We start from the raw sequence: 24,619 nt of genomic DNA, 5'->3' as shown, positions 1-24,619 counted from the left end.
TTTTCCTTCTGGATAGAGCACACACAGCGTTACACCCCCTACTCAGCCCCCTCGGGATGTTATCCTGCTGTTCCATTTCTACAAGATGAAGGAAAAATTCATGTCAGCGGCCCGAGAACGCCAGTGCATTGACTATTCTGGGACTCAACTTCAGGTCTACCAGGACTTGGCCCCTTCTACACTCAGAAAATGCCGGGACCTCAATGCAAACACCAGGGTCCTCCGTGATCACTCCATAAAGTATAAATGGGTGTTTCCGTTCATCCTCCAAGTCTCCAAAGATGGTTCTCACCATTCAATTAAAACCCCCGCCCAGGGCTATGACCTTCTCAAGTCCCTTGGCATTACTGACTCACTCCCTGATGAGATACGGAATCAGCTCGCCACCACTTCCCCTGGGAGACCTAAGGTGCCTGCTCCTGAATGGTCTACTAAATGAGACACCGAGATGTCAATTACAGTCACGTAGCTTCATTTGGTTATACTCACTTCTTCCGGCATATCTATGATGCGCTACCCTACGCGGCTGACTTTTGTTACTTTATGGACTATCCCTTACTAGGGACGTGTGCTCGCTGGCCCCTACTGGTCCCACTCATCCGATGGTTGTCATTCCTTGAACTGGTAAGGCTGATCTGCTGGCTACTCCTGAGGGACGGCCGTGAGCCACGGTGACATTTATACTGTCACATTAGTCCTGTTCTTTCAATTACCTTTGTTGGACTTTTCATTTTTCAACTACCGGTTTCTTTTTAAGTCTTACTGTTGGTACCACATTTTGTTGCTATATTGTTATGTTATTTTGTTACTAGTTATGTCATAGCTATTTTGTCATCTTATAACACTGTTATTGTTTAGATGTTGACCTATTCACCATACACCCCTTACACTGGCTCGCGGAGTGCAGTGGTCCTTTTTCCCCATGCTCCTCTTTTTATTTACTGTTTATTACTACTGGCGCTACCCCCCACACTGTAGGGTTTGCCTGACTGGCACTCGCCCTTTCCCTTTTAGACCCAACCCGCTCGTAGGAAAGGGTCTAACCCTTGAGTTTATTCTCGCACTTTTCTTACCCCACTTCTCTTACTACTTTTACTTTTTTGATTTTCCCTATAATTCCCCTGGCCAGTCTAGTCGATGGTTGCTTATTTCATTATGCTCTGACGATTATTACCCTCCATGACACTGAAAGTATTGTCTATTAATGTCAATGGCCTTAACTCCCCCACCAAACGGTCCATGGCACTTCACTTTTTTACCCGACATAAACCGGACATTATTTTTTTGCAAGAGACCCACTTCAAGGCCCCCCACCCATCTATGAGCTGCAAACAATACCCTCATGCCTTTTATTCTACAATGTCAGCTAAACGTAGATGTACTGCTATTTTGATTCACCGCGACCTCCCCCTTGTTATTCAAGATTCAGTTCTTGATGATAATGGCAGATTTGTGATACTCTCCGGTACCCTCAATCAAACCCCTATCACCTTAGCTTCCGTATATGCCCCAAACATGCAGCAGCGTTCCTTCTTTAGAGCATTCTCGGACCATGTCTCTAAGTTCTCGAATTTCTGGGTCGTTGTGGCTGGTGATTTCAATGCTACTCTGGACCCCTCATGTGATAGATCCCACCCAAGCTTGGGGCCCTCCCCCCATTTGAAACTATCAAAACTATTACAGTCATGTATCACCTCTCATAGTTTATATGATTGCTGGAGAACACTATATCCGTCGGCTAGAGGTTACACACATTACTCCCCACAGCACGATTTATACACTCGTATTGACTATGTCTTTGTGGATCGTGACTCCACTCAAGCCCTTTTAGGAGCTCAGATAATCCCGACCACCTGGTCTGATCACTATGCGATCACCGTGGACTTTGCTACCCCTCATAAGCTTTCGTCTACACGCTCATGGCGCCTTAATGAATCACTCCTTCTTAAACCCTCCAATATCTCTCAAATTAATGACGAGATTCTCAATTATTTTACTGATAATGTCTCACCTGATATATCACCTGCTATTTTGTGGGAGGCTCATAAAGCTACTTTACGGGGCCTTCTCATTAATTTGTCTTCCGCTCAGAGAAAGACTGAAGCTAAGCATATTGCCGACCTAGAAGCTGAATTAGCTTCTTTAACTCTACGTCACCAACACTTCCCCAAAAAACGACTATACCTGAAGATCCTCTCACTAAAAGGGCAGTTGTCACAAATCCTTACCAAAAAAACAATCACGTCACTCTTGTGGATCCTTCAGAAATTTTACGAGAGATCTGATAAAGCAGATACTCTACTGGCCCGTCGATTACGCGCTAAACGCACCCTCAACGCACCCTCAACGGTATACTGGCTTTAAAGGGCTCTGATGGTTCCACAACTTGTGATCCTAAATTGATGGCCTCCCAGTTTCACGACTACTATAGCTCCCTTTACAATCTTTCTACCGATGTTTCTACTGCTCCGCATCATGTGTCCACTATTCAACGATATCTATCCTCTTGTCACTTACCAAAACTCTCTGCTCCAGACCTTGAGACCCTCAACTCTCCTATCACCCACGACGAAATCCTTGCTACAATTAAGCTTCTACGCCGTTCTTCCTCACCGGTCCCAGATGGTTATACCGCTATTTATTACAAGAAGTACGCCCAGTCCCTCCTTCCCATGCTACACTCTCTCTTTAACTCACTAATGGCAGAGGTTCTCACTTGATGCAGCCACCACCAGGGCCAATATTATAGTCATCCCCAAACCCAACCGTGATCACCTAGAGATGAAAAACTACAGGCCTATCTCACTTTTAAATACGGATTTGAAGTTATTTGCCAAAATTCTTGCAAACAGACTTGCTCCCTATATTCTGGCACTGATACATCCAGATCAGGTTGGTTTTATCTCCAACAGGCAGGCTGCAGACAACACCAGACGGCTTATTAATCTCATTTACCTCACCAAAAAGAACTCTCTTCCGACCCTGGTGGTGGCCCTTCATGCAGAAAAGGCCTTTGACAGGGTGGCCTGGCCCTTCATACACCAGACCCTTAAAAACATTGGATTACATGGCACATTCTATAATGCCATTACCTCGCTATACCATAATCCCTCAGCTTCTATTCTAGTTAATGGCCTGGCCTCCTCGCCCCTACCTTTTGCACTCGTCAAAGCTGTCCGCTTTCTCCCCTACTTTTTGCCCTGGTGATGGAGCCGTTGGCGGCAAGAATCAGATTAAACACCAATATCCCCGGTGTTTTAGTAGATACTCACGAATACAAAATAGCCCTTTACGCGGATGATGTCATCTTAACTTTAACCGACCCGCACGTCTCTCTACAACACCTATTTGAGGAAGTTCAGACATATAGTGGCCTATCTAATTATAAGCTTAACACTGACAAATCTGAGATCCTTGATTTACATATACTTCCGCGAGATCTGCGCCTGTTACATTCCTCTTACCCCCTTTAAATGGCAATGTGTTAAGCTTAAATGCTTAGGGGTATATATAACCAAATCCTACTCCTCATTATATGCAGCCAATTTTCCGAGATATCTCATCTCTTAAATCAGATCTAACCACCTGAAATAAATTATTTATCTCTTGGTTTGGTCGCAATGCTGCAGTCAAGATGAATCTGCTCCCACGGTTACTGTATTTATGGCAAACCCTCCCGATTCACATCCCCATTAAGATACTGAAAAATCTTCAACGAGACTTATCTAACTTTATTTGGTCTGGGAAAAAACCTAGAGTTAAAATGCGACTACTCCAGCAGCATCGCACGGCGGGCGGTCTGGGTGTGCCAGATCCCGTGAGGTATTATCGGGCCACACACTTAGCTGCCTGTGTTCTTTGGCACTCACCCCCCACACAGAGGATATGGACTTCTCTTGAAACCCACATACTGAACGTGTACTCGCCTTCCACTCTTCTGTGGTGCCCCCCGCGCTCCACATCACTTTTACCTACGATACGCTTCTCATTATCGATCTGTGATCATTGTACCCGCTTTTATCAGCTCCGCTCTCAAACTCCTTACCTAATCCCTTTATGGAATAATTTAGATTCCCCCCCGGGTACTAATCATCTTGCATTTAAGCAATGGACCGTACACAATATTATTTTCTTACTAGATTTAGCCCCTCTTTCTTCGTTTCCCTCCTTTGCGGACCTACAGTCCCGTTTCTCGCTTCCTCACTCAGTTTTCTACCAGTTCCTACAAATACGACACTTCTATTCCTCCTTCTCTAAAACCGCTCACCCTGCCGTAGCAACTCCCCTCGAATCCTTATGTTGCGGACCCCGTACAACGAAAGGGTTGTTATCAAGCATTTACTGGGTATTGCTCGCACACAATGTCCCCCCCCCCCAAGGAAAATCATGAATTGGCCTGGGAGAGAGATGTGGGGGAAATTTTAACCATTAAGGAGTGGGCAGACGTTAGACAAGAAATCACCAAGAGCTCTATATCTGTTCGTATTGCCAAAAATTTCTATAAATTATATTATAGATGGTACTTAGTGCCTTCTAGACTACATTCTATCTATCCTACATGCTCTGATAGATGTTGGAGATTGTGTGGGCATAGGGGAACCCTGCTGCATGTTTGGTGGTCCTGCACGTTGATCCGCCACTTTTAGCGGCAAATCCATAAGTTAATCTTGGATGTCATGAACATAACTATCCCCACCTCACCCTTTTATTCGTTGCTCTCCCGCCCTACCCCTTACACTACGCGCTATCAGCTTAGATTGATCAAGCATATTTTGAACGCGGCAAACTGGAAGTCCGCCACTCCTCCCAACTTGCCTGCCACTATTAATGCTATCTGGTTCACATATAAACTTTAGCGCATTACAGCTACATTGCATGACTTGCCAGATTCTTTTGTTAAGACATGGACGCCTTGGACTTCACACTTTAACGCAGAGCCACCATTGACGACATTTTAATTTTTTAATTTGTTACTCCTTTCATTGTCTATACTCTGGCTTTATAATCACATGCAGCCTTGACCGACCGACGTCTCCCCCCATTTATTGTTTTTCCCCACCCTGATCCCCTCTCCATCTTCCTTGCTTCCATCTGTTTCTAAACCTGGGAAGTATATGTTTGCTACCAATGACTCTCCACTGGGAGGGTCTTTAAGTTTTAAGATTTTTGTATCTTGATGCTGATATATTTACTTGACACCTCATCTTCATGCGTCTCTTGTATGCTTCCTGATGTTTCTTGTTGTATTTTTGTTTTTATACTTATGAAAATCAATAAAAAAAGATTTATTTATTTTTAAATAAAAATAAATGACACTATATATATATATATATATATATATATATATATATATATATATACATATATATATATATTTATTTATATTTATTTATTTATTTTTTCTGAGATTCACATGTAATGGACGGCCTGAGGGCCTGTGACTTTTTTGGTGGATTGCTTAAGGAGGATATTCTGTTGACTTCGATATTATGGGATTATATTTACCTGTATGAATTGAAGGAGAATAGGGTGCCAACAGAACTGCGTTGCCTTACGCAAGCTACAAGCTGTTTACCAGAGTCAAACATCTACAGGTTTATTCAGGAACGTAATTACATTTGATTGTAATTATTATATATCGGACAAAGCGCCAGCAGTGTTTAACTCTCATTTTCATTGTCACATTATTGTTTTGGGGTGAGGGGATACCCTTTAGAGCTTTGAGGATCAGGCTGCTCAGTTAGCGCATGAGAATGCATAGTTTCCATTTTTTATTTAAATGTTTGTGTCAATTTCCTGCCACATATAAGCCTTACCTCACTGCCATTATCACACAAGGGGCAGGATGTAATGAAGTCAGAGTTCAACTTTTTTTTAAAGGGGCAGTCATGTACAAGGCATGGTGCCTTGTACATGATTTGCCCCTTAAAAAAAAAGTCTGAGTTAGGCCGGCATCATATTCCGCCCTAGGGTTCACTTTTCTGTTTCCAACAAGATCAGCACACTTGTATCCTGAAAAAGTCTACATTGCCCTGAGCATTCCTTTTCACTTAAAATCTGCACCCTGGACAACATTTAAACGATAGTGTAGCACAATGTCCACCGGTATCCGGTCTCTAAGTCGACCACACTTAGGTCAGCAGTCATTAGGTCGACCATTATTGGTCAACATGCATTAGGTCGACAGGATTTCTAGGTTGACATGGTCACTATGTCGACAGGGTTTCTAGGTCGACATGGTCACTAGGTCAACATGAGTTTTTCAGAGTTGTTGTTTTTTTTTTTATCCACAATTTTTTTCATTTTTTTTTTACTTTTTCATACTTTACGATCCACGTTGACTACAGTTGAGAACGGTAACCTTGCCTGAAGCATGGCGAGCGAACATGATGCACTAATTGGGGTTCCCGGTCACTCTACTCAACTCTGCAATTCCTCCAGTGGTGGAAAGTGTTGTTGCAAGATAGCATGTGAATGTTTTTCTTAACTGTATACATTTACTGACTGTGAAGTTTCTAAGAAGTAGGGAAACAGTGGTAAGATTTACCAAACCAGAGAACAGCAAAACACATTTATCAAATGCAACACCAATGTAATTAACAGTTGTATTTAGGGAAAATATTGTGAAAGGGACAAACATTTTATTTATCCCATTATATTTCAGCTTTCCAAACAGAAGGCAAATTATACTTAATTTTGGATTTTCTCAGGGGAGGAGATTTGTTTACACGCTTATCCAAAGAGGTAACTATAACCTTATTCTCTTGCTTGTTCTTATTGCTTGCCAATTAGCAAAAGGAACTAAATTAACTTTCTGAAATGCTTTTTACTAATCATCATATCAGCCATAGCATGTCTGTCCTTGTATCCCTTCTTTAAACATGAACAAGGCAGTTGAGTAGTATAGTAATTTACATTTGTAATACTGCAGGTACGCAAAATGGTTTATTGAATGTTCACTGTATAAAAAGTTACAGTACCTTGTTCTAGACTTTCACAAATTGATTACTACATATAACTTGGGGAACACATGTCATTGCTCATAACACCCCCAACATTAAATGGTTATAGTGCATTGTGTTTATACTGATTTTTAAAGAGAACCCCATTATGTGTTCATGTACATGTTTGCTTATACCTCAGAGTTGCCTTATTGCATGAACAGATTAGAATGAAAATATTTTGCTTTACCAAGCAAATTTATGTAATCAGATGTTTGTTTTTCTCTTACGTCCTAGAGGATGCTGGGGTCCACATTAGTACCATGGTGTATAGACTGGTCCCTTGGGAGCCATGGGCACTTTAAGAGTTCAATAGTGTGGGCTGGCTCCTCCCTCTATGCCCCTCCTACCAGACTCAGTTTAGAAAATATGCCCGGTGGAGCTGGTCACAGCTAGGCGAGCTCCTAGGAGTTCTTTTAGTTTGATTATTTTTTTTAAAGAGTTCGGTACAGGGAGGCTGTTAGGGGGGGGGGGGGGGAGTAGGATCCAACCCTAGAGGTTAATGGTCCCTATCTCTGCTGACAGTACACTGAACTCCGGAGAGTGATGATCGCTAGCCCCCGAGGCAACCGCTCACTCCCGCAGCACTGCCGCCGCCCCCTAACAGAGCCAGAAGATCGAGGTGGTGAGTAGGACACCGGTGCCCCGATAAGCGGATCTTCGGCGAGAATGGCGGCACAAGGGTGGGAACGCAGCACTGTAAGGCTGTGCTCCGGAGGGCTCAGAGGTGCAGTGTGCAGCCCTGTGAGGGGCGCCCTGGGCCTTCGCAATACCCTAAACACTGGTCACTATTGCTATCAGGGACTCTGTACTGCTGATAGCCACCATTACCTCAGGCCAGTTTAATCTCCAGAAGTGTGGGAAGACGCGCAATTACAGGGGGCGGAGCTTCTCAGAGCGGATCCAAAACTCACCAGCGCCATTTTCTCCCTGCAGATCATAGATCAGAGACGCTGACAGGGAGCGTGGACCCTCCACATAACTCCAGCTATCCTGTGCGGTACCAGGGGGTTATAAAAGGGGAGGGGGGGGGGGGGGGAGTGTTTATTCACATTATAGAGCTGTGTAGTCTATTAAGGTTACTCAGTCACCGCCAGGCTTTTATTATATAACTGCCTACTGGGGCGCTGTGTGTGCTGGCTCCTTAACTCTGTGTCTCTCTGAAGGTACTTGGGGGAAACCGTGTCTGACATTTTCCTGTGTGTATGTAATATATCTTACATTGCCATGTCTAGGGACTCTGTATCTTGTGCTGCAGAGTGTGTTTCTTCTCCAGAAGAGTCTCTTCCTTGTACTAAGGAATGCAATATACTGTCTCATCCTTCTGAACCCGAACCCCAATGGGTGGCTTCTATTAAGGGAATGATATCCCAGATTTCATCTAGGATAGCTCATAATGAGACTGAAACACAGGTTTTAAAAAAATCTGTAGAGGTTTTGTCGTATTTTGCTCCCACTACCTCATCAAAATCCACTGGTATATGCACAAAAAAGCGTGTCCTTGCCCAGATTATGCAGGTCGACACGGATACCGACTCTGAGACGGTGATGGGGATATACTGGGGAAGGAGAGGCATCCCTTGCTAAGGGGGTGCAACTCATGATTGAGGCCATTAGGGATGTTTTACACATTACAGACAAGGTACCTGAACAGGTCGAGGAGGCTTACTTTACAGATCATAAGAAAGCCTCCCTTACATTCCCTGCATCTAAAGAATTAAACGCATTGTTTGAAAAATCCTGGGAAAACCAGGAGAAAAAATTCCAGATCCCAAAGAGGGTTCTCGTTGCTTTTCCTTTCCCTGAAGAGGATAGGAAAAAGTGGGAAAACCCCCCTATAGTAGACGCTTCTGTATCTAGATTGTCTAAAAAGGTGGTTTTACCTGTCCCTAGGTCTACCGCTTTGAAAGCCGGCAGACTGCAAGATTGAGACTACGCTCAAGTCAATATACACTACTTCAGGCGTGGCGCTAAGGCCCACCATTGCTTGTGCATGGATTTCTAAAGCCATAGTAAAGTGGTCAGGCACATTACTAGAGGATTGAGACTCTATGGATAGAAGTGACATTGAAATATTTTTACGTCACATACAGGATTCTGCAGGTTTCATGGTGGAGGCCATGAAGGACCTTGGTCATCTAAATGCACGGACGTTTTCCATGGCTGTCTCGGCACGCAGGGGACTCTGGCTGCGTCAATGGTCTGCGGATGCGGAATCCAAGAGGAGTGTGGAGAACCTACCCTTCACAGGTCAGGCTCTGTTTGGGGAAGCATTGGATGCGTGAATTTCCATGGCAACCGCGGGTAAGTCAACCTTTCTTCCCTCAGCCACTCTGCCAATGATAAAATCTTTTTCTACGTCTACAATGCAGTCCTTTCGGACTACAAAGGTTAAAAAATCCAAGCCCCCTTCCACTTTCTTCAGAGGTTTTCGGGGAAAATCCAGAAAACCTGCACCAACAGGTTCCCAGGAACAGAAGCCTGGTTCTGTTTCCTCAAAATCCTCATCATAACGGTGGACCTCCCAGCCTGGAGATCGGGCAGGTGGGAGCACGTCTAAAAAAAATTCAGTCAGGTCTGGGTGTCATCAGGCCTGGACCCCTGGGTACAAGATATTATGTCCCAGGGGTACAGACTGGAATTACAAGAACTCCCACCTCACAGATTTTTACCAGCTTTGCTGACAAAAGGGCTATCCTACAGGAAGCCATTAAAAAATTGGAAAATGCAAAAGTCATTGTTCCAGTTCCACTTCATCTGGAAACCAAGGGTTACTACACAAACCTCTTTGTGGTACCGAAACCGGACGGTTCGGTCAGACCGATTTTGAACCTAAAATCTTTAAACCCCTATTTGAGGGAATCCAAGTTCATGATGGAATCTCTGAGAGAGCAGTGGTCTCAGGTCTGGAGGAGGGGGAATTTCTGGTATCCCTGGATATCAAAGATGCTTACCTTCACATTCCGATTTGGCTGCCTCACCAGGCTTATCTCAGATTTGCGCTGTTGGAATGTCACTGTCCATTCCAGGCACTGCCATTTGGCCTATCCACGGCACCTAGAGTGTTCACCAAGGTAATGGCAGAGATGATGCTACTCCTCCGCAAGCAGGGAGTGAATGTAATTCCATATCTGGACGATCTGCTGATAAAAGCTTCTGCCAGGGAAAAGTTTTTGCAGAACATTGCTCTCACAACTCGACTACTCAGGGATCATGGATGGATCCTGAATCTTCCAAAGTCACATTTGGAGCCGACAAGGAGATTGTCTTTCCTGGGGATGATCCTCGACATGGAAGTGCAGAGGGTGTTTCTATCGGTGGAAAAGGCGTTGGTGACATAATCAATGGTCCGGGATGTCTTGAAGCCTGCCCGGGTATCGGTTCATCAGTGCATTCGCCTGCTGGGGAAGATAGTTGTCTCCTATGAGGCTCTACAGTACGGAAGATTTCATGCATGGTCCTTCCAACTGGATCTCCTGGACAAGTGGTCGGGATCTCACCTGCACATGCACCAGAGGATACGTCTGTCACCGAAAGCTGGGATTTCACTCCTGTGGTGGCTACAAATGCCTCACCTTCTCGAGGGCCGCAGGTTCAAGATTCAGACCTGGATCCTTCTAACCACGGATGCAAGTCTCAGAGGTTGGGGCGCAGTCACCCAAGGGGAAAACTTCCAAGGAAGGTGGTCAAGATTGGAATCCATCCTTCCGATAAACATTCTGGAACAACGGTCTTCTACAAGCGGCCCATCTTCTGCAAGATCAGGCCATTCAGGTGCAGTCAGACAATGTAACGATGGTGGCTTACATAAACCGACAAAGCAGAACGAAGAGCAGAGCTGCAATGGCAGAGGTGACAAGGCTCCTCCTCTGGGCAGAAAAGCACGCAACGGCGCTGTCAGCAATCTTAATTCCGGGAGTGGACAACTGGGAAGCAGTGTCTGCTGAGGAAGTCTATCTCCATCCAGGGGAGTGGGGCCTCCATCCGGAGGTGTTCGCAGAGGTGACAAGTCTTTGGGGTGTACCTCACATAGACATGATGACATGACTTATGACGGCTACGTTTGATGGCATGGAGGTTGAACGCCAGATTTTAGCTAGGAAAGGCATTCCGAATAAGGTTATTCAGTGGCAGTGGCTACTGACTCCTCAATTACCTCAAAGTCCTTGGATGTTGTGAGGGCTTTGAAGATTTATGTGAAGAGAACTTCTCGTCACAGAAAATCGGACTCTCTGTGTCCTTTTATGATCCCATCAAAATTGGGTATCCTGCTTCTAAGAAGACGATTTCTCGCTGGATCAGGTTCGCTATCCAGCATGCTTATTCTACGGCAGGATTTCCATGTCGGAAATCTGTTAAGGCCCACTCTACTCGTAAGGTCCTTTGTTCCCCACATTCAATCTGTCTCAAGATCATGTTACATGCATCTAAAAAACATATCCAAAATACGACCATACCTTACACAAGACACTGCAAAAACTCTAATCCACGCGCTCATCATCTCCCGCATTGATTATTGCAATAGTCTTCTAACTGGTCTTCCCAAAACGAGACTCTCACCACTACAATCCATTCTGAATGCAGCGGCGAGGCTTATTTTCCTCGCTAGACGTTCATCGTCTGCAGATCCACTCTCAGTCCCTCCATTGGTTACCTGTACTCTACCGCATTCAATATAAAATACTTATACTCACACACAAGGCCATTAACCAAACTACACCAACGTACATCACTTCGCTTATCACAAAATATCTCCCAACCCGACCTCTTCGCTCTTCACAAGACCTGCGTCTCTCATCCACACTCATTACTCGCTCCCACTCACGACTGCAGGACTTTCATCGGGCTGCACCCACTCTGTGGAATGCCCTACCACGCACAATAAGACTCTCCTCTAGTCTCCAAACCTTCAAGCGTTCCCTCAAAACTCACCTCTTTAGGCAAGCTTATCACATTCCAGAACCGCCCACATAACTTTCATAAACCTTCCTATCAAATTACATCCACTCTGTACAGTCCACACATATCCTCACATGTCTTTTCATTCTATGCAATAGATAGCACCTTTCCTTGTGTACATATGCCTATTTCCCTATAGATTGTAAGCTTGCGAGCAGGGCCTTCCTACCTCTATGACTGTTATCACCCAGTTTGTTATTGTTATTTCAAATTGTAAAGCGCAACGGAATTTGCTGCGCTATATAAGAAACTGTTAATAAATAAATAAATAAGGTGGGTTCTTCCTGGGCGGCTGCCCGGTGTGTCTCGGCTTTACAGCTTTGCCGATCGGCTACTTGGTTAGGGTCAAACACGTTTGCTAAGTTCTACAGGTTCGATACTTTGGCCTCTGAGGACCTTTAGTTTGGTCAATCAGTTCTGCAGGAGCCTCCGCGCTCTCCCTCCCATACTGGGAGCTTTGGTACATCCCCATGGTACTAATGTGGACCCCAGCATCCTCTAGGACGTAAGAGAAAATAGGATTTTATTTGCCTATCGGTAAATCCTTTTCTCGTAGTCCGTAGAGGATGCTGGGCGCCCGCCCAGCGCTTCGTTTTCCTGCAGTTGTTACTTGGTTCAGTACTGCCTTGTAACTTGGTTCAGTGCTGCATTGTTACTTGGTTAAGTGCTGCATTGTTACTTGGTTAAGTAATGTTGTTCAGCCTTTGCGGACTTGATTCAAGCTGGTTAGCTTGGTCTTCTGTTGGTGTGAATCTCACCACTATCTGTGTATTTCCTTCTCGAAGTATGTCCGTCTCCTTCGGCACAGTTTCTAGACTGAGTCTGGTAGGGGGGGGGGCATAGAGGGAGGAGCCAGCCCACATTATTAAACTCTTAAAGTGCCCATGGCTCCCAAGAGACCTGTCTATACCCCATGGTATTAATGTGGACCCCAGCATCCTCTATGGACTACGAGGTAATTAAAATCCCATGTTTTATATATTATATTATATTTTATATGTGGTAATCACATTGTACCATGCTTTTTGGTTCTGCTCCTTGGTATGATGCAGTAGATAATGCAATGTTGCTGCTTTTTTATCTGCTAGTAGGGCTGTTAAATATCTGGGGGTATATTTTGTAGGTAATGTTCACTGAAGAAGATGTGAAATACTACCTGGCAGAATTGGCACTTGCTTTAGATCACCTTCACACTCTTGGAATAATATATCGTGACCTTAAGCCAGAAAAGTAAGTAACCATTAGAAATTAACTAGAACGACATTCAGCTGTAGTTGTTTACCCAGGTGTCACAGCACTTAGCTTGAGAACTACTGATCTAGATAAATAGTGTTTGGGACCTTAAGCCCAAACTAAAGGCAGTATTTTTGTCATTTTTTTTGGTTTATTATCTTCTGTTTTAGAAAATTGTCCCTTCATTCAGGATTACAGACTGAAGTGTGAAGAATTAAGTGATGTCTGGTTACTTTTGTGTTGCTGTGCATCACTCTTTTCCTAGGAAAATATGCAATATTTCAGTTGCGATATGCCGTAAATTGACCATCTGGGTTGGAGACAAAGGTTAATCAGAAAAGCATACTATTACAGTACGATTAATAGTCACATTGCATGCTCTCTTAAGGTGTGTACACATGGTGAGATCCTTGCTATGCCTGATTTTGACTATGCGATTTCCCTTGAACTCCCCCAGAGCCCAGATAGTACAGATTTTTACTATCTGTGCTTGCGATTTTGTCTATGTACAGTTTTGACCATACTTTGTACTAGATAGTACACTAGATAGTCAAGATTGACTTGCCTGCACAGTCTATCTAGCCTTGAGATACCAACCCTGTGGGAGTGTGCATCAGAATCGCTAGATGCCAACACCTTGAGATATGGACTAACTTTCCTTAAGATTTTGACTGTATAGTCAAAATCTTACACATTTATCTCACCGTGTGTACACATCTATAGACTAAAATGCATTCACATGATTTACAAATACAGGGCACAAAATGTCGAAATTAAATTTTATGAGAAATCTAGATCTTGAGAAAGTGGTTTAAATCTTGTTGCTTTACAACAGTTACTTAGCGTCTGTTATAAGAGAGGCTCTATATATGATATTTATTTTCCTTTCACAAAATGTTTGAAAACTCCATTGTGAGGAGTGGTTTGCATCGAAATCTACACAATGTTATTTTCTCATTCATAACTAACAAGCCTATCAAAATATCATCTGTTTCTGCAGCGGGCTACACTGGTTTCCACAGGAAATAACATCGGGGTGTAGAGTTGGATCTTGATCCAAGGCACCAGCAGGCTAAAACTTTGACTGTTCCCAGGATGCACTGCATCGCCTCCTCTATAGCCCTGCCTCCAGGCACTGGAGCTTAGTTTGTAAGTTGGTGCCTGCAGTGCAGGCAGCTAACAGGTGGGGCTGCGATTGAGCAGCCCTGAAAAGAGCTTTTTAGAAGACTTCAAGGGCCGCAGCACTTTCTATGTCTTTATGACATTCTGTGCTACAGCTCCATCATCTCCCTCAGCGGCGCTGCATACTCCCGTGGCCTGGTTCCCAGGTACTTGCAGCAGAGACACACCGGTTTTTCAGGCACACCACCGCTGTCATTCTCCAGGATCGCGTGGCTGCACTAGAAGGGGGGAGGTAAGGTAAATCGTGATCCGGTCGCCCAGGAGACAGACCGCACCACTGGCGTGGACACTGGCACAGGTACCTCACTATATCTACCAGTGCAAGGAGTACGGCTCGGATTTGTTATAAATCCGTTTTACATAGGCTCCACAGTACCTGATGGTGAAGTCCAGCAGAGGGGATAAGGCGCTAACCTGTAGCCCCTCCCCCAGCTCCGAGCGCCATCTACTGCTGGTGTTCCCGCCCTGGAGCTGCATTTCACTTTCCCTCACTCCCTGACAGAGATTTTGGCGCCATCTTCACTACTAGCTGTGCTGATCTCCGGGACTGCTGGGCACTGTCTACTCTGTAAAGCCGTCGGTCTCATCAGCGCTGTGCATTTACAGGACACTTAAGTATTCTACATGTCGTTTAGACCGCGTTAGTTAAGAACAAGTGCACTTCTATATGAATATTTAGTATAAGTATTCTGTGATATACATCCACTGGTTACAGTGCATTGTTTTATCTGTATACATACATTTCTATATGTAGAATTACTAATCTAGTGCAGTGTTATTTTTTTATATGTAATAATTTCTGCATTGTACTTGTGACTGTGTGTGCCTATAGCTGCTGTGTGGATTCTGTTCTGTGTATCACACATATTGCTATCGCCATATTCTGTGCCCTGGAGGTCTAAGTGCATCAGGGTCTCATATACCATATAGCTGTGATGGCTAACCTTGACACTCCAGCTGTTGTTGAACTACATATCCCAGCATGCCCTGCTACAGTGCGGACATATTTCTGCATGACTTGTATATAGTTGTTGCTTACATAAGGGTTATGGTACAGTTGGGATCAGTCGTTAGCTGATACTGTTTTGTTCATACTGTTAACTGGTTGCGTATATTCCAGGTTATACGGTGTGGATGGTGTGGGCTGGTATGAATCTTGCCCTTAGATTAACAAAAATCCTTTCCTCGTACTGTCCGTCTCCTCTGGGCACAGTTTCTCTAACTGAGGTCTGGAGGAGGGGCATAGAGGGAGGAGCCAGTGCACACCCACTCTAACGTTTTTTTATAGTGCCCATGTCTCCTGCGGAGTCCGTCTATACCCCATGGTCCTTACGGAGTTCCCAGCATCCTCTACGGACTAGGAGAAAAAGATTTACCGGTAGGTTTAAAATATTATTTTTTCACTGTGTGTTTCAGTCACCTCATACCACTTAGATCCTCTGTCTGTGCTCTGCAATTGCGGTCACATATCTTAGGGGATTTTTGTCAGGTATTGTGTTTGTCTGGCTATATTGCACTGATACGCCCTAAGGCTACATTCCCAATAATGTCTGCTACACAGGATGGGAAATCCGCAGACGCTCCTGCATCATGCAGTGCTGGCGCCACGGATTTACCTGAGGAAAAGATTTCTGCTGAGGGTTCAGGTACTGGGTGTTCTGCACCCCCTAGTCAGCCCGCAGCACCTGTGGCGAATCAGGATCCACCTTGGGCTGCATTTTCATATATGCTGACTACGCTTGTAACACAACTTATGCCTCCTGTGGGACCTAGTGTGCCATTACAGCCACATATTGTCCCTGTAGTTAATCCACTATGGGCGGATACTCTGTCAACCCAGTTACAGCAATTAAATCAGTCCTTGGTTAAACAAAAACCTAACCCTCGCCCTACTGGGACCAAAGGGTCATCTAAGTGAGCCATTTATTCCTCACAATCCACTAATAGCTTCTGATGAAGATTCTACAACAGATGTTGATGTTCCTAAACTAGTGCAGGGTATCAAGCTGATTCTTCAGATTGATGTTGAGATCCTGATACGTCTAAGAAACCTGATAAGTTCAAACGTCAGAAGGTTACTAAATTAGTCTTACCACATTCTGACCATTTAATTGACATATGTCAGGAATCCTGGTCTTCTCCAGGAAAGAAATTTTCCCTGTCTATAAAGATGCTCGTTATCCTATCTCTGCGGAGTTGAGTAACAAGTGGGAAACCCCGCCACCAGTGGACTCGCATGTAGCCCGTCTTGTGGTGTCATCTACTCTGCCTGTCACCACCGTCACCTCTTTGAAGGAACCGACGCATAAGTGTGTGGAGGGTTGCTTGAAGCTATTTACACTCTTACAGGTGCTGTACATAGACCCACTATGACAGCCTCTTGGGCTGCAAAAGGCATTGAAGCATGGGTTCAAGCTATTGAGGAAGAGCTACCTCTGAATTTTTCTGACACTGCCAGACAATATCTGTCATATATTACCACAGCCTCCCACTATATTCAGGAGGTGGCCTCTGATGCAGGCATTTATGGCGGCCAAGGCATCTACTACGTCTATCTTGGCTCGCCGAATTCTGTGGTTACGGTCCTGGTCGGTGGGCCTGGACTCTAAGAAGACCTTGGAGGTGCTCCCTTTTAAGGGAGATATACTATTTGGAGATGATCTGAACAAGATTATGACCGACTTGGCGTCAGCCAAGACCGTGTTTCTCCCAAGTACTAATCCTTCTGCTCCGAAGGCTAAGAGTACTACTTTTTGTTCCTTTCGACCTCCAGGTAATGCAAAGGGTCAGGCCTACCCGAGACAGGCTCGCACTTCCAAATCCTCTAAGCCCAAACCTAAATGTTCTTGGGGCACCTGTCAGCCTGCTTCCAAACCGGACAAGCCTGCTGCATGACAGGCCGGACTCCCCCTGGGGGACCCCAGGGTGGGAGGCCGACTTCTGCAGTTCGCCCAGGTATGGTTAAAGACCACTTCGGACGCCTGGGTGCAGAAAGTTGTCTCTCACGGGTACGAGATCTCTTTCAAGAGACATCCCCCTCGCCAGTTTTGCTCAACTGTTAAACCTTCAGATCCGTTAAAAGCACAAACTCTACATTTGGTTGTCCAATCCCTCCTGAATACAGGAGTGATGGTGCTGGTGCCTCTGTCTCAGAAAGGCAGGGGATACTATTCAACGCTGTTTCTAGTTCCGAAGCCGAATGGATCCTCCCGGCCTATACTCAACCTCAAATCTTTGAACAAATTTGTGAGGGTGTCCATATTCCGTATGGAACTTCTGCGCTCTATTGTACTGGCTTTGGAACCCAAGGACTATATGGAATCCCTGGACATACAGGATGCTTACCTACACATACCTATTGCCATGTTGCATCAGCAATATCTACAGTTTGCTATTGGCAACCTTTATCAGTTCCAAGCCTTGCCTTTCGGACTGACCACGGCTCCTCGGATCTTTACCAAGGTCATGGCGGTCATGACTGCCCTTCTCCACCGTCAGGGTGTCAGGATCCTGTCGTATCTGGACGACTTGTTGATCCTGGCGAACTACCCCAGAGGTTCTCCTCCATCATCTGGAATTGACGGTCCAATTCCTACAAGCGCACGGGTGGCTCATCAACTGGATGATATCTTCACTGGTCCCTGCTCAGTGCATGGTGCACCTGGGGGCATTACTGGACACACACAACCAACGTTTATTCTTGTCTCCAGAAAAGGTTCTGAAACTTCAGGACAGGATCAGATGCTTCCTCTCTCGCCAAAGATGTATTGCCAAGTGTAAGTACTAGGCCTCATGGTGTCTGCTTTCAAAATGGTAGAGTACGCTCCATTTTATTCCCGCACTCTACAGAGGTTAATTCTTTCCAAGTGGGACGGCCTGCCTCACAAGGATCAGGTCTCAAATGATCTCCTTGACTCCGGAAGTTCGTCTGTCAATGAGTTGGTGGCTACAGGACCAACAATTGAGCAGGGGTTGTCCCTTCTGCGGGGTTGGGGCGCAGTGTTGGAGCAACACTCTGTCCAGGGTCGTTGGACCAGGGAGGAATCTTTCCTTCCGATAAACATTCTGGAGTTGCCGGCAGTGTTCAATGCATTGACACTGGCCCTGCCTTTCGTACAGAACAGGCCTGTTCAAGTACAATCAGACAACGCCACGGTGGCATACATAAATCATCAAGGCAGCACTCAAAGCCGCATGGCAATGAGGGAAGTGTCAAAATTTCTTCGATGGGCAGAACGCCATCTGCCAGCAACATCGGCAGTTTTCATTCCAGGGGTTCTCAACTGGGAAGCAGACTTCCTCAGTTGTCAGGACGTACACGCCGGGGAGGGGAGTTTTCATCCGGAGGTCTCCCAACTCCTTGTGGACAAGTGGGGTCTACCAGATGTAGACCTGATAGCGTCTCGACACAATCACAAGGAATCCTCAAGCAGCGTTCGTGGACGCACTGGCAATTCCATGGAGCTTTCGGCTGCCATACGTGTTCCCTCCAGTGTCACTCCTGCCCAGGGTACTACGAAAGTTCAAGCAAGAAGGAGGAATACTGCTTCTAGTCGCTCCAGCGTGGCCTAGACGGCATTGGTTCAAAGACCTGCAGGGTCCTGCGTCCTCTTCTACTTCCTCAACGCCCAGACGTCCTAGTTCAGGGCCCTTGTGTATACTAGGACCTGGCAAGACTGGCTTTGACGGCGTGGCTCTTGAAGCTTCACTCCTGGGAGCCAAAGGATTTTCTGAGGCGGTTATTTAAACTATGTTGAAGGCCCGCAAACCGGCTTCTGCACAGATGTATTATAGGGTCTGAAATTCTTACTTCACCTGGTGTGCAGCTAAGAATTACGATGCATACAAGTTTAGTACTTCCAGACTTCTGGCTTTTTTGCAACAAGTCCTGGATTTAGGACATCGCCTGGCCTCCCTCAAGGTTCACATTTCTGCCTTGTCGGTGTGGTTTCAGCGAAAAATGTTATCTATTCCTGACGTTCATACATTCACTCAGGGCGTACTACGGATTCAGCCTCCCTATGTACCTCCTGTGGCTCCATGGGATCTGTCCGTTCTTAATGCCCTTCAAGAGTCTCCGTTTGAAACTCTTGAGTCTGTGTACCTTAAATGCCTTATGCTTAAGGTCATTTTTCTGTTGGGTATTGCCTCTGCTAGGAGGGTGTCAGACTTGGGCGCTTTGTCCTGTCGTCCACCCTTTCTGATTTTTCACCGTAACCGGGCAGTTCTAAGAACTCGCCCTGGTTATCTACCTAAGGTCTTTGTATGTGGTACGGGCTCTCCGTATATATGTAGAAAGGACTGCCTCTATCAGGAGATCAGATTCTCTTTTTGTACTTTATGGTTTTCACAAACTTGGCTGGCCTGTGGATTAGAATGGTTATTGCACAAGCTTATGCGCAGGCTGGACTCCCAGCTCCTGCTGCTATCAAGGCCCATTCTACTCTGTCTGTTGGACCTTCGGCCCGTCCGCTGAACAATTGTGCAAGGCGGCTACGTTGTCCTCCGTGAACACGTTTATCAGGTTCTATGCCTTTGAATCTTCGCCTCCAGTGATGCTTCATTTGGACGCCGGGTTCTTGTGCCAGCTACAGTGCGTCCCCTCCCATGAGGAACTGTTTTAGGACATCCCCGGTGTAACCTGCTGCAGAAAAGATTTATGGTAAGACTTACCATTGTTAAATCTCTTTCTGCGAGGTACACTGGTTTCCACAGGGCGCCCACCCTGACGTACTTAGGGGTTCATTCCTAGTTGATCGCTAGCTGCTTTCGTTCGCAGCGCACCGATCAGGCAAAAAAACTGCACTTCTGCGCATGCGTATGGGGCGCAGTGCGCACGCGCAACGTACTTTCACAAAAGCCGATGTAGTTTCACACAAGGTCTAGCGACGCTTTTCAGTCGCACTGTTGACCGCAGAGTGATTGACAGGAATTGGGTGTTTCTGGGTGTCAACTGACCGTTTTCAGGGAGTGTGTGAAAAAACGCAGGTGTGCCTGGGGTAACGCAGGCGTGGCTGGCCGAACGCAGGGCGTGTTCATGACGTCAAAACAGGAACTAAATAGTCTGCAGTGATCGCAAGCTATGAGTAGGTCTGGAGCTACTCTGAAGCTGCACAAATTTTTTTGGTAGCTGCTGTGCGATCCTTTCGTTCGCACTTCTGCTAAGCTAAGATACACTCCCACAGTGCGGCGGCTTAGCGTTTGCATGGCTGCTAAAAGCAGCTAGCGAGCGAACAACTCGGAATGAGGGCCTTAGCTTCTGTGTATTTGTATGGCATTAGCCGCTAGTCCCTTCTCCTGTCGTGAGAATGTGGATCTATGTGACTAACATCTACCGTCTCTCTTACCTGCTACTGTATTGGACTGGTTAACAAAACTGAGCTCCAGTGCCTGGAGGCGGGGCTATAGAAGAGGCAGTGCAGTGCATCCTGGGAGCAGTCAAAGCTTTAGCCTGTTGGTGCCTCGGATCAAGATCCAACTCTACATCCCGATGTTTGTTATTCCCTGTGGAAACCAGTGTACCTCGCAGAAAGAGATTTAACAATGTTAAGTCTTACCATAAATCTCCTTTTTTTCTTCCAGTATACTGCTTGATGAGGAGGGCCACATCAAATTAACAGGTATGTGGGGCAAAAACCATGAAACAGACAGTGATCGCAAATACTCGCTATAGCGCGTATTTTACGCGCTATAAGCAGTAAGGGACCCGGTTTTCAAAAATCAGCGGGTCCCACAGGACGCGCTGTGACGAGCGCTGCACACCGCGATCAGTAAATCCTCCTGCTGCCTCCCCGTCCCCTTCCAATTGATGCTACGCTGCCGTGAGCCGCCCCCCTTCCCGGGTCACTGATAGACAGGGAGGGCGGAGCATAGTCGCTGCCACCTCCCCGTCCCCTTCCAATGGATGCTGCGCTGCCGTGAGCCCGGGTGGAACATGGTTGGTGCCGCCTCCCCGTCCCCTTCCAATTGATGCTGCGCTGCCGTGAGCCCCCCCCCCCGGTCACTGATAGACAGGGAGGGTGCCGCATGGTTGGTGCCGCCTCCCCGTCCCCTTGCAATAGCTGCCGCGAGCTACCCCCCGAGAACCCCCCCCTTCCCTAGCCTCCCCCCTGGTCACTGACAGACATTGCTGCCGCTTCCCCTCACTCACAGACGGCCCGACACAGCAGAGAGTGCGGCGGCTATAACGGAGCAGTGATTACCTGGCGGTGGGGGGGAGACGGCTTTGTCAGGCACAGTGTCTATGGAGCGCGGGCCTGGGGGCGGGCGGCAGGAGACGCGGAGTGGAGAGAGCTCTGTTCCCGGCTATTCTCAGCACCCAGCAACCCGGTAACAGGGATGGGCAGCTTGTGTTATTGTCTGTATATATACGTGTGTGTCGATGTTTGTTTATAATAAGTATGTGTGTGTGTGTGTGTGTGTGTGTGTGTTTTTAAACTAAAGCCAGAGGTGTCTAACTTAAAATCTGGTTGCCAAGAAGTGGGTTCCCATCAGCTATATTTGGCAATTCATGTATGCAGTACCCTCTATTTGCACTGCCTTGGCATATCTGCACAATGGTATAATGCCACTTGGGCTAGCGGGGTAGTACCACACTCATGCTCTGCCTGGCGTAATGTGTATAACGTGCTCTGCCTGGCGCAATGTGTATAATAACGTGCTCTGCCTGGCGCAATGTGTATAATAACGTGCTCTGCCTGGCGCAATGTGTATAGTAACGTGCTCTGCCTGGCGCAATGTGTATAGTAACGTGCTCTGCCTGGCGCAATGTGTATAGTAACGTGCTCTGCCTGGCGCAATGTGTATAGTAACGTGCTCTGCCTGGCGCAATGTGTATAGTAACGTGCTCTAACAGGCGCAATGTGTATAATAACGTGCTCTAACTGGCCCAAAGTGTATAACGTGCTGTACTTGGTGCAAAGTGTATAACGTGCTGTACCTGGTGCAAAGTGTATAACGTGCTGTACCTGGTGCAAAGTGTATAACGTGCTGTACCTGGCGCAAAGTGTATAACGTGCTATACCTGGCGCAGTGTGCATAGGAGGTTCTACCTGGTGCAATGTGTATAAGCGGCACCACTGTGTGGTGTAATGTGAATTGGCACTATTATGTGGTCACACCCTGTCCCCATGAAGCCACGCCCCTAAAATTTTGCGGCGCGCGCCGCCTGTGCTTTCCAGGCTAGGAGGTGGAACACTAATTCACTTTCTGCCTAAGGGAACCAAAATGTTTGGTTACAGCTCTGGTGCAGGGTGTCCTGCATGCTACACAGCCCAGCAGCACTGTCACCCCATCCCCCCACCTTGCAACACTTTTGTAGTGTCCAAACAAGATTAAGATTAATACGAACCTTTATTCCGATGGGACCCAGAAAAAGACCGGTAGGACCCCAATTTCTAAAAGTGAGGGGTCCATGGGACCTACTTTTTCTCTGACGTCCTAGTGGATGCTGGGGACTCCGTAAGGACCATGGGGAATAGACGGCTCCGCAGGAGACTGGGCACATCTAAAGAAAGATTTAGGACTATCTGGTGTGCACTGGCTCCCCCCCCTATGACCCTCCTCCAAGCCTCAGTTAGATTTCTGTGCCCGGCTGAGCTGGATGCACACTGGGGGCTCTCCTGAGCTCCTAGAAGAAAGTATAGTTTAGGTTTTTTATTTTCAGTGAGACCTGCTGGCAACAGGCTCACTGCAACGAAGGACTAAGGGGAGAAGAAGCAAACCTACCATTAGCTCCAGAGGGATCGAACACAGGACCCGACCTCGTCGTCTGTTCCCGGAGCCGCGCCGCCGTCCCCCTTACAGAGCCAGAAACAAGAAGGTGGTCCGGAAAATCGGCGGCTGAAGACTTCTGTCTTCTCCAAGGTAGCGCACAGCACTGCAGCTGTGCGCCATTGCTCCTCATGCACACCACACACTGCGGTCACTGATGGGTGCAGGGCGCTGGGGGGGGGGGCGCCCTGAGCAGCAATAATAACACCTTGGCTGGCAAAACTAACACCATATATAGCCCCAGAGGCTATATAGGTGTATATTAACCCCTGCCAGAAACGATAAAATAGCGGGAGAAAGCCCGCCTAAAAAGGTAGCGGAGCCAACTCCCTCAGCACACTGGCGCCATTATTCCCTCACAGCTTCGCTGGAAGGAAGCTCCCTGGCTCTCCCCTGCAGTCCTGCACTACAGAAAGGGTAAAAAAAGAGAGGGGGCACAATTTAGGCGCAATATATATATATTATAGGCAGCTATAGGGGAAAACACTCTGTATAGTGATATCCCTGTGTTATATAGCGCCCTGGTGTGTGCTGGCATACTCTCCCTCTGTCTCCCCAAAGGGCTTTGTGGGGTCCTGTCCTCTGTAAGAGCATTCCCTGTGTGTCTGCTGTGTGTCGGTACTGCTGTGTCGACATGTATGATGAGGATAATGATGTGGAGGCGGAGCAAATGCCTGTGAATGTGATGTCACCCCCTGCGGGGTCGACACCAGTGAGGATGGACTTATGGAAGGAATTACGTGACAGTGTCAGCTCCTTACATAAAAGGTTTGACGACATAGGACAGCCGGCTACTCAGCTTGTGCCTGTCCAAGCGTCTCAAATGTCATCAGGGGCTATAAAACGCCCGCTACCTCAGATGACAGATACAGATGTCGACACGGATACTGACTCCAGTGTCGACGATGATGAGACGAGTGTACCCTCCAATAGATCCACCCGTTATATGATTGAGGCTATGAAAAATGTATTACACATTTCTGATGATACCCCAGGTACCACAAAAAAGGGTATTATGTTTGGTGAGAAAAAACTACCAGTAGTTTTTCCTGCATCTGACGAATTAAATGAGGTGTGTGAGGAAGCGTGGACTTCCCCAGATAAGAAATTGATCATTTCTAAACGGTTAATGGCTGCGTACCCTTTCCCGCCAGAGGATAGGTCACGCTGGGAAACACCCCCTAGGGTAGATAAAGCGCTGACAGGCTTATCAAAGAAGGTGGCACTACCGTCTCCGGATACGGCCGCCCTAAAAGAACCTGCTGATAGAAAGCTGGAGAGTACCCTAAAAGCTATATACTCACACACTGGCATTATATTGAGACCCGCTATTGCATCAGCTTGGATGTGCAGTGCTGCTGCTGCGTGGTCAGACTCCCTGTCGGAAAACATTGATACCATGGATAGGGACAATATTTTGCTAACGATTGACCATATAAAAGACGCGGTCTTATACATGCGTGATGCACAGA

The 24,619-nt window shown here is 46.5% G+C and overlaps 1 protein-coding gene across 2 annotated transcripts in view; it reads left to right on the top strand.

The window, feature by feature from the left end:
- RPS6KA3 (ribosomal protein S6 kinase A3) overlaps positions 1–24,619 on the top strand; it is a 357,052-nt gene that overhangs the window by 269,778 nt on the left and 62,655 nt on the right. For both annotated transcript variants that reach the window (XM_063955757.1, XM_063955758.1), the window contains 3 exons: positions 6,665–6,744; positions 13,084–13,190; positions 20,958–20,995. In XM_063955757.1, coding sequence (XP_063811827.1) covers positions 6,665–6,744; positions 13,084–13,190; positions 20,958–20,995 — 225 coding nt within the window. The remainder of the gene's footprint in view (positions 1–6,664; positions 6,745–13,083; positions 13,191–20,957; positions 20,996–24,619) is intronic.

Source organism: Pseudophryne corroboree, chromosome 2, assembly GCF_028390025.1.
Source record: "Pseudophryne corroboree isolate aPseCor3 chromosome 2, aPseCor3.hap2, whole genome shotgun sequence".
Taxonomy (NCBI): domain Eukaryota; kingdom Metazoa; phylum Chordata; class Amphibia; order Anura; family Myobatrachidae; genus Pseudophryne; species Pseudophryne corroboree.
Note: the sequence above shows the minus strand (reverse complement) of the source record. Positions and strands in the feature narration are given on the sequence as shown.